General features: G+C 39.6%; 1 protein-coding gene across 1 annotated transcript in view; it reads left to right on the top strand.

The window, feature by feature from the left end:
• The window catches only part of POLR2A (RNA polymerase II subunit A), a 36,645-nt gene that overhangs the window by 4,237 nt on the left and 18,564 nt on the right, over nt 1–13,844 (top strand). Inside the window, exons 2-4 of the mRNA XM_036766857.1 lie at nt 12,966–13,098; nt 13,264–13,400; nt 13,488–13,661. Coding sequence (XP_036622752.1) covers nt 12,966–13,098; nt 13,264–13,400; nt 13,488–13,661 — 444 coding nt within the window. The remainder of the gene's footprint in view (nt 1–12,965; nt 13,099–13,263; nt 13,401–13,487; nt 13,662–13,844) is intronic.

Here is a 13,844-nt window from a genome sequence, read left to right as displayed (position 1 = left end):
AGCACCAAACATGTTTCCAAAAAATGTTGTTCTTTGCCTTTTCCAGCCTTAGAAAAGGGGACATTTGAACTAAAGCGGGGGAGTTGGGGGGCAGGACACCTAGGCCATATTAGCCTACTAGGACCAAATATATGTGGGTTGGTACCATTTGTCATCTGGTAACAAAGGATTATTAATTACTAATTCCTTCTATGTACTAGATTCTGGGGATACAAAGACAAAAAACATGAGGTTAGGGAGGCAATATGTACATATATGTGCTGGATTTTGTTTATTAATTTAGTAAACTGAGTACTGTATAAGAGCTGTAGGTGGAGCAGATGGGATGGAGAGTTGAAGTTTAGATAAGGCAAGGTCTGGGAAGCACAGTGGCACAGGAAAACCTGGATTCAAGTTCTGCTTCTGATACTGGCTTTATGACTATAGGCAGGTCACTTAATCATTTCTCTGGGTCCCAAGCAAACTAGTTATAGAGGAGCTGCTGGTCTTCATAGGTAGAGGGAGTCTGCATACTAAGAGTTCCTCACAGATTTGGAGCTTATACTTTTGTAAGGGAATATGATAGGAATTTTCTAGTATACAAAATAATAAAGTGCTGTGAGAGGTTTGAACAAAGTACTAGTTATGGTGGGGAACTCAGGGTTGAAGGGATCAGGGAAGGCTTCAATGGAGGATGGGAATTGAATTTTACGTGGTTTTTAAACTGGTGGGATTTTAGTCAAGGAGGATGGAAAATAAGGAGGACATTTCAGTTCTAGGGAACATGTTGAACATAGAGGCAGGAAGCCAAGCTAAAAGGTGCACACTCTGCTTTCCATTGTTTATTCCTGGGTCCACATAGATTGGTCTTATATCTCTTTAATGATGTCTTTTATTCCACTTCTTTTGCTTAATTGTCAGTTAGTGACGTCTTGTAGCCTGCTCATCTCCACTGCCTTTTGAGGTGCTGCCCAACTCTTAATTCTTTGGAACCTGTCCCAATCATAGTATCACCATCTTGTTTTTTAAAAGGTGCACACTGATTTCAGGGAGATGTTTGGGGTTATTAAAGGACTGCATTTTCCCCAAGAGTTAATTTCAGTCTTTTCCCCAGTTAATTTCTAGCCCAACTCATTGAACATCACCCCATGTACGCAGATCATCAGCTCGTGTTTTTTGAGTTATGTATCTCGTTTAGTAAATTCTTTAATGTTCTGCACAATTGGCGCAATGTCATCTGCAAACGGGAACATTTGTATGACCTCACAATCTATAGAGACTCCCTCTTCATGTGGACTCTTGAGTATATAGGTAATTAATCTGTCACCTTTTTTTCGGTAACAAGATCTCAGATCATTTTCTAAGCCTTTTGGTACCTGCTTTTTGCTTGAGCATCAATCTCCAACTCAGAATTGTGTGCTTCCTATTCTGGGTATAGCGTTCTTCCAGACTTTGTTTTTGCCATTACCTTCCTACTTCCTCATGCAAAAGTGCTGCCAGGTTAAAAATCCAAATGTGGTGATTACATTAAGTCTTGGACCCAAGTCCTTTATGAGAAAAAAAAATTATTATAAAAATCTTTATAGATCTTTCCCATTTAAAAAAAATGTGTTCTCTTTCCAGTTTTCGTTCTTCATTGCCATCAGGATGATTTTGCTGAGTTGGTTCTCTCCAGACTTTCTATAAACTTTTTTCCCTCCACTGATTCTTGTAGTTTAATGAAATGATACTGCTTTTAACCTTCCTCCATGGAATCTTACAAATGAATTTTTATTCTAAACCAGTGTTATTCTTGTGTCTGTACATGGCAAGAAAATCAAATGTTTGACATCAGGCATTTCTGGGCTCTTTTGTGCTAATTGATTTACATTGATTAATCTTAGCAACATCTCTTATTTCCCATTTTTCTTAGTCAACAGCAAAATATGTCAGAGTAGTGGTGTCTAAACTTCATATCTTGTCACTTTTATTTTTGAACTTTTAGAATTGATTTTAATCTCTACTCCAATAAATTGGTGGTCCAACCATACAAAGATGGCAGATTTGGAAATGACTCCCATATGAGTAACTAGTCATCTGTCAAGATGTAATTAGTTTCATTTTTTGTGATGTTATTTGGTGCTCACCCTATCTACTATCTTCTAACCCTGTCTTCTCAAAGATATCCTTCATGATATATAGCCATGAAGCTTCCTTCTGTGTAGTCTAGAAACCTTTGGCTTCTTTCATTTCTTACTCCTCAACCATGTTTTCCTGCATATTTTTGTGGTATCACCTTTGAATGGAAGTCACTGAGTATTAGAATATATATGGACATAATTTAGAGGTTCTAATTGAGTTATTCAAGAATTTCGCCACCTCCTTACTTCTAGTGTGTAATCATCTTCAGTTTTTTTCATGATAGCCTTTCTGCAGATGTTCCTCACAAGGTAATTCAAGATGACCAAAAGAATGTTTGGGGAGGGGAGGAACTCTCCAAATGAGTATTTTTATTCACGGCTACTTCATTTGTAATAGTGAAAAGCTTGTAAACAGCATACACATTCAGTGATCGTGGAATGGCTAAATAAACTGTGGCACAGGTCAAGGTAATGGGATACCATTGATTCCATTGTGCCATTAAAAAATTTAAAATTTAAAAAATAAATATGGAAAAGAGTTATAGAAAGTAATTTGTAGCAGAATTAGTAAACAATATTATTGACTATGGTTATATAAAACAAATAATGGCAATAAAACTAAGTACACAGAGAATAAATTATTTTGTTAAAATTATATTTGCATTTTAATCAAAATGTAAATAATTTGGATAATATGGTTCTATTTTGGATTTAATTTATTTGCAATTGTTGAGTGTGTTATATTTTACAATTAAAAACTCTACATTTAGATTTAATATGATTGTACATATATATAGCCTATATCAGATTGTTTGCCATCTTGGGAAAGGGGTGAGGGAGGGAGGAAAAATATTGGAACTCAAAATATTATAAAAGTGAACGCTGAAAACTATCTTTACATGTAATTGGAAAAAAATGCTATTAATACTGTTAAGTGGGAAAAAAATAATAAAATGTAATTGGAGGAAAAAAACCTATACATTTAAGAACTGGAGGAGGATGGCAGGGTATTAGGATCTAGAGGAGCTTTGATCTCTTATAAACAACCCAGTAAAATTGAAAATGTACCAAAAGGAACAGTGATAAAACCAAAGAGGAGGGAGTATTGTAGGAATGTAGCAGAGGAGCCAAGACCACCAACACACACGCTCACACACATCCCAGTAAAGCTCTTTAAATGTACCAATTTAAAAAAGAATTAGAATTACCTGTAGACTCTTCAACCCAGCACACAGATGCATGGAAGGATGGTATAGATCAGGCTAGAGTGACAGTGAGTTGTGAGGCAGGAACACAGCATAGAGGAGGTTGGGGCAGGCTCAGAAACCAGGAGAGCCCCAGCCAGCCTAATGCAGGGGGCCCTTGAGACTCTAGGGCAAGAGGAAAGTCCTAAGCAGAGCCCAGCCTGGGAGCAGCCTTTGAGTCCCTTGGTAAAAGCCTGGCAATAACAAGGAAGTGGCCCCAGGCACTAAGGGAGTGGCCCAGAGCCTCGTGGCAAGAGTCAAGCTTCTCTGCAAAAGAAAGAGAGAGATGGCCCTTGTTTGATCCCTGGGGGTAGGCAGCCATAAGTCCTACAGTAACAGGTGGGGGGTCTCTGGAAGACTGGTATGGGGGTAGCCTGGGAGATTTAACAATTGCAGGGGAAAATTACATTAGTGACAATGCTGCCAGGAACCTCTGCGCATTAGAGGAGGATCCTAATTGGCATCCAGGGAGCCTGGGCCTGTGCAGCAGGAGACAAGACCAAACAGTTCTACAGGAGGGGCCTGGTCTTAGTCACCACATTCAGGAACAGCCAGGGCTTGTTCATGACATTCGGTGGAGCAGAAGCAGATCCCCCAACCTAGACGTTGAGGCTGTTAAGATTAGGGCATCAAGTTGAATATGTTGCTGCTATTAATTAGGAAATACCTTGGACTAAGAAATGCCCAGGGGGTAAACCTTGAGGAGGAAGAACCCCACAATTCCCAGTAGAGCCTCAGAGGAAAAAAAACAAAAACAAAAACTTGGCCATGAAGATTATAAAGAGTACCCAGAAGAAAAGAAACAAGAGGGAAACACTGGAATATCTAGGATAATTGACACCAGAACAGGTGGTGGGAAAACTTACTTAGGACTCGAATGCATTGAAAATTAGAATGGACCAAAATGACTCAGTAAGACCAACAAATATTAAAACCAAGCTATTTAAGAAAATGCAAGAAATATAAGTAATCCAGGCCAAGGACAGATAATTGAAAACCCTTAAAGAAATAGAAGATTTCTAAATATTCCTGATGAAAAGGTTAGAACTAAGTAGATAACAGTAGCCAAGAGAAACATAGAAAGGCACACACTTTTTTAATTGTAAAGGATGTACAGGGATGGATTGTTTACATGCTATTGGGGGTTAAGAAAAAAATGTACTCAATCATAATATATAGAAAAAGAATATAACAGAGGATCCATGGGTGGCTTTGTTCTGTTTTGATGGTCTCAGGAGAAGCTAGAGATGGGAGAGACAAGAGATTATTACCTGGAAGAAAGGAGTAAGGGAGGGGAAAATATGATGACGTAATAGAGGTACATGAGATAAGTATTGAGCACATTTATACGTCTTCTCCCTACACATGCGTATGTTGGTGTGGAAATAAGAAAGAACAGGGGAGGGGTATAGAGGAGAGAGGGCAGGATTCGTGAGGCAATAGTCATAAGCAAAACAAACTCTTATGTTGTAGAGAAATGGCAATGGGTGGAAGGTGTCAAGGAAAGAAAGTAAAAACCTGGGTTCAGGATCAAGCCAAAAGAAAGAGAAGAGCTTCAACAGAGCAGAAAACAAGCTGTGTCAGGCAAACTCTCTGTTGCCACCTTATTTATGAAGAAAAGGGTGGGAACAAAGAAAAAAAAGGCGCAAGAGTACAGACTGGAGGAAATAGATGGCTAACAATCATAACCACTTAGTGAATGAATTGAGTTTGTCTTGATAATGTGTTTATAAGAAACATATTTAAAATAAAAAGATTCACATATAGTTAAAATAAGAGGCCGAAGCAAAATCATTTCATGCTTCAGCTGAACAAAAAAAATCAGGTAGTAATCATGATTTCAGATAAGGTTTGGTAAAAATTGCTCTGTGGGGAAATTACTTTTTGCTTAAAGGCACCATAGATAATAAATCTGTATCAATACTTAACATAGCATCTGGATATGTAAAGCAAAAGTTAATGGAATTGGAAGAAGAAATAGTAAATTTATAGTAGAGGGGAAATCTTACTGTATCCCTTTTTAGACCTAGACAAATCTAATGACAAGATAAGTTAATCACCTGACTAGAATGCTAGAAAAATTAGAAATAATAAGTCTCTGTTGATTATTTCTCAGTTGTATATTTTACCTTTTAAAAATTGATAATGTTTTGGGACATCACCAAAAAATGTAGAGAAGTAAAAATCCTAAATAAATAATTTATTTATCATAATTCAATAAAAGGACCTTAAAGGAAGAATTTAAAAGCAGTTGAAAATTAAACATTGTAAAGAACTGGTGGGTCAAAAAACCAATTGATAGAAACAAGACTATCTCATGAAGAAAATGACAGTAGGTCTCCTACCAAAGTATAAGAGATACAGCTAAAACAATTCTTAAGACAAATCTTACATCTAAATGTTTAATTCAGAAAAGAGGGAAAGAATAAATCAATGACTTAGACATAACAACTTAAAAAACCTGAACAACACTTCAACGCCCCCACTTCCACCCCCCAACTAAGCAACAAAGTAGAAATTCTGCAAATTAAAGAAGAGATAATAAAATTGATAGCCAGAAAGCCCCACTGAATTGATTTTTTTGTTTTGTTTTGTTTTTTGGAGGGAAGAAGGCAGGGCAATTGGGGTTAAGTGACTTGCCCAAGGTCACACAGCTAGTAAGTGTGTCAAGTATCTGAGGCCTGATTTGAACTCAGGTCTTCCTGACTCCAGGGCTGGTGCTCTACTCACTGTGCCACCTGGCTGCCCCGTTTTTTTTTTGTTTTTTTTTTTAAGGAGCTGGGGATGGGGAATGGAGCCTAATAAATTAGATTAAGTTAGTCTGATTGTTTAAAAGAGGGTATTACATAAACTCTTTGCTGTAATAGAAAAGACCTTTTCAGTCTTTTTCTGTGTTATACAGTCTTTATACCTAAATCAGTGAGAGACAAAACAGAAATAAACCCTAACAATAATCCTAATGAGCATTAATACAAAAATTTTAAATTAATATTAGCAAATAGGCTAATATATTAGATTGTACAATATGATCAGGTTGGATATATACCAGGAATTCAGAGTTGGTTCAACATAAGGAAAACACATAATTTTAATCAAATAATAAGGACTGCATAATTATATCAGTATACACTGAAAAGGCATTCAGCAAGCTTCCAACACCTATTTTTGTTTAAAAACACTAGATTCACAGGACTAAATCAAACTTCCTTTATAGTAAAATGTAAAACCAAGGGCAAACATTATAATGGGGGAAAGTTAGAGGCCTTTTAAGGTCACAAATAAAGTATGCCAATTATTAATAAACAGCTATAACAATAAGAAAAATTATATCAAGGGAAGACACATAAGCAAAGAGGAAGCAAAATGATCACTTTTTGCAGATGATAGAACATTTGGCTTAGGAAACTCTAGACAACTAAATAAATTCAGCAGAGTTGAATCATCAGCATATTACCATATTACCCTACCTTCTGCAGGAGGCCTTTCCCATCCCCCCAGTAGTGCTGGCCCGCTGATATTACCTTTGAATCCAAACTTCACAGAACAAATCCTTGTTCTGTGAAGTTTGGATTCAAAGGGCCACACTCAAGGACCTAGAGGGCAGCAAAAACTCAGCAAGACGAGAGAGAAAAATAACTATGATTGGGAACGTATCTACCAAGACATACCCAGGAAAAAACCATATGAATCCACCTGTAAAATTATTCAGAAATAAAGATGGACTCAAGTAATTGAAAAGATATTAATTGCTTATGAGTAGGTCAAACTAATATGACAACACTGCTGCCTAAATTTATTTGCTTATGAAGTGCCATACCAAACTACCGAGGATTACTTTATAGAGCTAAAAGAAATGATGAAATTTATATGGAGGAACAAAACGTCAAGAATCTCAAGAGTAATAATTAAAAAATTAGGAAGGAGGCGCCTAGCAGTAATACAGAGCAGTAATCATCACAGTGATTTGGTACTAGTTAAAAAATAAAGAGATAGATCGGTAGAACATATTAATTGCCTAACATATGGAAACAAATGAACATAGTAGCACTATTTTTGATAAGCCCAAAGACCCCAGTTGCTGGGGTGAAGACTATTTTACAAAAACTGCTAGGAAAACTGGAAAGAGTCTGGCAGAAATTAGCTATGTATACCAAGATAAAGTTCACATGAATAAATGATGAACACAGAAAATAACAAATAAGAAGTGCAAGGAAGAAACTACCTTTCAGACCAGTAGGTAGAGAAAGAATTACTGACTAACAAGTAATAGAAAACATCACAGAAGATAAAGCACATGATTTTGATTATATAAAATTTAAGAGTTTCTGCACAAATTTAATGCAGTTAAAATTAAAGGGGAAAAGGTACCTGAGGAAAAATCTTGGCAGCCTCTGGTGGTGGTCTCTTATCCAAAATACGCAAATTGGCTTTCTAGCCCCCCGCAAAAGTGTTTCCCCCTAAATGTACACACGCTTTGCTTGTTAACTGCTTCATTTATTTTTGATAAAGTGAAGATGTCACAGTTATGGACTGGTAAAGTGTATATGTATTTTTTTGTATACCTTATTAAATAACAGAATCAAATTTAAAAGACTAAGAACCATTCTCTAATAGCTAAATAATCAAAGGCATTTTTCAAAGGAGGAAATAAATCTAAGCTATCAACAGTGGTGAAAAAATACTCTAAATCACTATTAAATAATGAAAATGAAAGGTTCCGCTTTTACCCATCAGATGGGCAAAAATGACAAATATTGGAAGGGCTACTGGTGAAAAAGCATATTAATGCATTGTTGGCGAGACTGTGCTAGTGCAGATATTGTGGAAAATTCAGTTTGGAACTGTGCTCCCAAAGCTACTAAACTTTGACTCAGTTGTACCACTTACGCCCCAAAGATATCAAAGGAAAAGGACCATATGTACAAAAACATTTTTAGCAGACCTTTCCATAGTAACTGGAAACTAAGGGGGCGCCCACCAGCTGGAGAAAGACTAAACAAACTGTATGTGAATGTAATGGAGTATTATCTTGCAATGAGAAATAAGGAAAGGAAACCGTTTCAGAGCAAACTGGGAAGACTTCTGCAAACTGATGCAGAGAGAGTGAACAGAACTGAAACAACCAACAGCATTACAAATTTATGATAACAAATGACGTTATAAAAACAAACAACCTGGAAAGACTTTGCACTCTTGATAAAGGCAGTGATAAACCAAAAGTCCGGAGGACTGATGATGAAACACACTAGTCACTTCCTGCCAGAGGGGTGATAGACTTGTAGTGCAGAAAGAAGCATATGCACTGTTTTGCTGGACTTTGCATATGTCTTATGAGGGTTTAGTTTTTTCATTAAAAATTATTTAGTGGAGGGGTAGTGAGAGGTCTATCAATGCTTGCACAAGTGATAGAATTTTTAAAAGGCAACCTTCATCCTGTCCAAGACAGTATAAAAAGACTGCCAAAATCGTATTTGCGGACGACAAACTCTCAAAAGGAGACAGGGCTGACAGAAGATCAAGATGGCGACTGGAAAACAGGGACTAGTGTGAGCTCCCCGCCAGGTCCCTCCAAAAACCTATAAAAAATGGCTCTGAACCAATTCTGGAACTGCAGAACCCAAAAATAGCAGAGAGAAGCAGGGCTCCAGCCCGGGACAGCCTGGATGGTTGCTGGGTGAGATCTATCCTACACAGAGCTGGGAGCGGAGCAGAGCAGAGCCCAGTGTGGGCTGCATGGACCAACCAGACTAGGAGCTGGGCGGAGCGGACCCTAGAGCCTGAATCAGTGAGCTGTGGCAGTTGCCAGACTTCTCAACCCACAAACACCAAAGACAACAGAGAAGAACTGCAGAACTCACAAAATAGCGGAGGGAAGCAGGGCTCTAGCCCAGGACAGCCTGGATGGTCTCTGGGTAAGGTCTATCCTGCATGGAGCTGGGAGCAGAGCGGAGAGGAGCAGAGCCCAGCGTGGGCAGCACGGACCAACCAGACCAGGAGCTGGGCGGAACGTGCCCTAGCGCCCTGAATCAGTGAGCTGCGGCAGTTACCAGACTTCTCAACCCGCAAACACCAAAGACAACAGAGAAGGTTAGTGGGAAAAGCTGCAGGGAGTGGAAGGAGTTCGGGGTTCAGCCACCGCCTCGGGGGCAGCGGAGGTGGGGCAGCTACAGAACTACAGCTGCAGTTGCTTCCAGCCCCAGGCCCACCTGGTGGGAGGAATTAAGTGGCGGATCAGAGCAGGAGTGAAGAGCCTGCTGAAGATCTGAGTCCAGTCGGGCTTGGGGGTTCTTGGGGAAGGAGGAGTGCTGGTGTGGCAGAGCTGGCGCATTCCTCCCCAAGCTTGGAACAAAGTGCTCTTTACAAGCAGTCATACCCCGCTGAAAAACTCAAGGGTCAAGTAAGTTGGCCGGGAACATGGCCGGGCAGCAAAAACGCACCCAGATTCAGTCCCAGACTTTGGCATCTTTCTTTGGTGACAAAGAAGACCAAAACATACAGCCAGAAGAAGTCAACAAAGTCAAAGAGCCTACAACAAAAGCCTCCAAGAAAAACATGAACTGGTCTCAGGCCATGGAAGAGCTCAAAAAGGATTTGGAAAAGCAAGTTAGAGAAGTAGAGGAAAAATTGGGAAGAGAAATGAGAATGATGTGAGAAAACCATGAAAAACAAGTCAATGACTGGCTAAAGGAGACCCAAAAAATACTGAAGAAAATAACACCTTAAAAATAGACTAACTCAAATGGCAAAAGAGCTCCAAAAAGCCAATGAGGAGAAGAATGCCTTGAAAGGAAGAATTAGCCAAATGGAAAAGGAGGTCCAAAGGACCACTGAAGAAAATACTACCTTAAAAATTAGATTGGAGCAAGTGGAAGCTAGTGACTTGAGAAATCAAGATATAAAACAGAACCAAAGGAATGAAAAAGTGGAAGACAATGTCAAATATCTCATTAGAAAAACCACTGACCTGGAAAATAGATCCAGGAGAGATAATTTAAAAATTGTTGGACTACCTGAAAGCCATGATCAAAAAAAGAGCCTAGATATCATCTTTCAAGAAATTATCAAGGAGAACTGCCCTGATATTCTAGAGCCACAGAGCAAAATAGAAATTGAAAGAATCCAAAGATCACCTCCTCAAATAGATCCCAAAAAGAAATCTCCTAGGAATATTGTCACCAAATTCCAGAGCTCCCTGATCAAGGAGAAAATACTTCAAGCAGCCAGAAAGAAACAATTTGAGTATTATGGAAACACAATCAGAATAACTCAAGATCTAGCAGCTTCTACATTAAGAGATCAAAGGGCTTGGAATACGATATTCTGGAGGTCAATGGAGCTAGGATTAAAACCAAGAATCACCTACCCAGCAAAACTGAGTATCATGCTCCAAGGTAAAATATGGACTTTCAATAAAATAGAAGACTTTCAAGCTTTCTCAGTGAAAAGACCAGAGCTGAATAGAAAATTTGACTTTCAAACACAAGAATTAAGAGAAGCATGAAAAGGTAAACAAGAAAAAGAACAAGTAAAAGAAATTGCAAGGGACTTACTAAAGTTGAACTGTTTTGTTTACATTCCTACATGGAAAGATGATGTGTATGATTCATGAGACCTCAGTATTAGGGTAGCTGAAGGGAATATGCATATGTGTGTGTGTGTGTGTGTGTGTGTGTGTGTGTGTGTGTGTGTGTGTGTAGAGAGAGAGGGAGAGGGCATAGAGTAAGTTGAAGATGAAGGGATGATATCTAAAAGAAATAAAATCAAATTAAGGGATGAGAGAGGAATATATTGAGAGAGGGAGAAAAGGAGAGATAGAATGGGATGAATTATCTCGCATAAAAGTGGCAAGAAAAAGCAGTTCTGTGGGAAGAGAAAAAGAAGGCAGGTGAGGGGAAATGAGTGAATCTGGCTCAGTTCAGATTTGACCTGAGGAGGGAATACCATACACATTCAATTGGGTATCTTACCCCACAGGAAAGAAGAAGGAAGAAGATAAAAAAGGCGGGGATGATAAAAGGGAGGGCAGATGGGGGAGGAGGTAATCAAAAACAAACACTTTCGAAAAGGGACAGGGTCAAGGGAGAAAATTCAATAAACGGGGATGGGTTAGGAAGGAGCAAAATATAGTTAGTCTTTCACATCATGAGTATTGTAGAAGGGTTTTACATAATGATACGCATGTGGCCTATGTTGAATTGCTTGCCTTCTTAGGGAGGGTGGGTGGGAAGGGAAGAGGGGAGAGAATTTGGAACTCAAAGTTTTAAAAACAGATGTTCAAAAACAAAAAAAAAGTTTTTTCATGCAACTAGAAAATAAGATACACAGGCAATGGGGCATAGAAATTTACCCTACGAGGAAAGAAGGGAAAAGGGGATGGGAGGGGAGTGGGGTGACAGAAGGGAGGGCTGACTGGGGAACAGGGCATCCAGAATATACGCCATCTTGGAGTGGGGGGGAGAATAGAAATGGGGAGAAAATTTGTGATTCAAACTCTTGTGAAAATCAATGCTGAAAACTAAATATATTAAATAAATTAAATAAAAAAAAGAAAGGAGACAGGGCCAGAATGTCCAGGGCCCATTTGTGTTTGTCATTGAAGACTTGTGAGAGCTGTTCTAGACGAGTAAGGATCATGCATAGAAATTCTTTTTCATGAAGTTGGGGGGGTAAAAATAACACATTAAGTTTTCCAGAGTGTTTATACAACTCCCTACTTTGTATTTATTCTGTACAGGTATGTATTGTCTCCCCTGTTAGAATATAAATAAGCTTCTCTAGAGCTTCAGGATTGTCTTTGTATGCCCATCACTTGGCACAATTCCTCACATTTGCTTATAAGATGCCTGTTGATATTATCTCCTTTGATTCTTGCAACAGCTCTAAATTTACAACAGGTGTCCTTGTTTTACAGATGTGGAAAGTGGGACTTAGAGTAAGGTAAAGATACGACTAGTAATTGTAAGAGGCAGAATTTTCACACGAGTCTTTCTCCTGTTTAAATCCTGAGCTTTTCCCACTACATCATCTTATTAAATATTTACTTTGTGTGTTGGAATGTCCTACTCTGTGAAAGGGAAGAAAGTGATGGGATGGCAAAGGGGGGTACGGTAGAAAAGTTCAGGAAGGGTTTTAGGCAGATGGGAGGGAGCCAGTGGGGAGAGAGATATGTGGGCTTCATAAGAGAGAAGTGGTGACTGTTGGAGTAGGCAAGGCCAGAGGGAATAGGGGCACCTTTAGCCAAGCTCTGCGCATCTGAGTTATATAGCACCAAACCCTAAGGGTTTTCTTATCCCTGAACTGTGGTAGCTGTTTGGGCCAAGCACATAGATTGATATGTTCTAGCCTTCTGGTGTAACTAAACAATAACTAAAAGAGACCTTCCTAGACACCTCTTTCTCTCCTAAAGACAAAGGACTGTGACTTTTTTAACCAGTTTCTATTCTTTTTATGTGCTTTGCATATAGTAGGTGCTTAATAAATGCTTTATTCATTCCTCTCAGGTCCCATTTATTCTAATGAACCTAATATAGAATTTTGTGTGGCTACATCCACCCATCTCTGCTTCAGGAACTCCAGAAACCCAGACATCTTAATTCTTCTTTTTCTTTGTTCCTCCCCTCAGAAACGGATGTCCGTGACCGAAGGTGGCATCAAGTACCCTGAGACAACGGAGGGGGGGCGCCCCAAGCTTGGGGGACTGATGGATCCCAGGCAAGGCGTGATTGAGCGGACAGGACGCTGTCAGACGTGTGCAGGCAAGTGCTAGGAAATCAGGAAATGGTTGTTTAAGGAAAGGGGACCTTGGTACATTGTGTGCATGCATGGGTTGATGGGTTGTTGGGGGAAAATGAAGGCTGGGGTCAGAGAGCCTCTGAAAAGAGGGAAGTGAATTGAAAGGCTGAGTTTATGTGGTCCTACAGGGAACATGACAGAATGTCCTGGCCACTTTGGGCACATTGAGCTGGCTAAGCCTGTGTTCCATGTGGGTTTCTTGGTGAAGACAATGAAAGTTCTGCGCTGTGTCTGCTTCTTCTGTTCCAAGTTGCTTGTGGACTCAGTGAGTAGGGGAGTGGGCTCAAAGGCAGGGGTGGAGAGAGATGATGGCAGTGCAGTCTCCTTGACCACCCTGGTCTTTCATCCTCAGAACAATCCCAAAATCAAAGATATACTGGGTAAGTCAAAAGGACAACCAAAGAAACGACTCACCCATGTCTATGACCTCTGCAAAGGCAAGAATATCTGTGAGGGAGGTGAGGAAATGGACAACAAGTTTGGAGTGGAGCAGCCTGAAGGCGATGAGGATCTTACCAAAGAAAAGGTAACAGATGCTTTCTGGGGACCCTGAGGGAAGGAAGGGCTTTGGGAGAAAAGAGAAGAGACAGGATCCAGCTAGCGACGAAGGAGAAGGATGGGGATGAGAAAGGGGAAAGGTAGTGAGGCAGGGGAATAACAGAGGAAAAGCCAGGAGAGGTAGTATGCCTTGGTTCTGACCCGTTTTACT

The sequence above is a fragment of the Trichosurus vulpecula genome, chromosome 7 (assembly GCF_011100635.1).
Source record: "Trichosurus vulpecula isolate mTriVul1 chromosome 7, mTriVul1.pri, whole genome shotgun sequence".
In the NCBI taxonomy this organism is placed as follows: domain Eukaryota; kingdom Metazoa; phylum Chordata; class Mammalia; order Diprotodontia; family Phalangeridae; genus Trichosurus; species Trichosurus vulpecula.
This window is presented reverse-complemented; position numbering and strand designations above follow the sequence as displayed.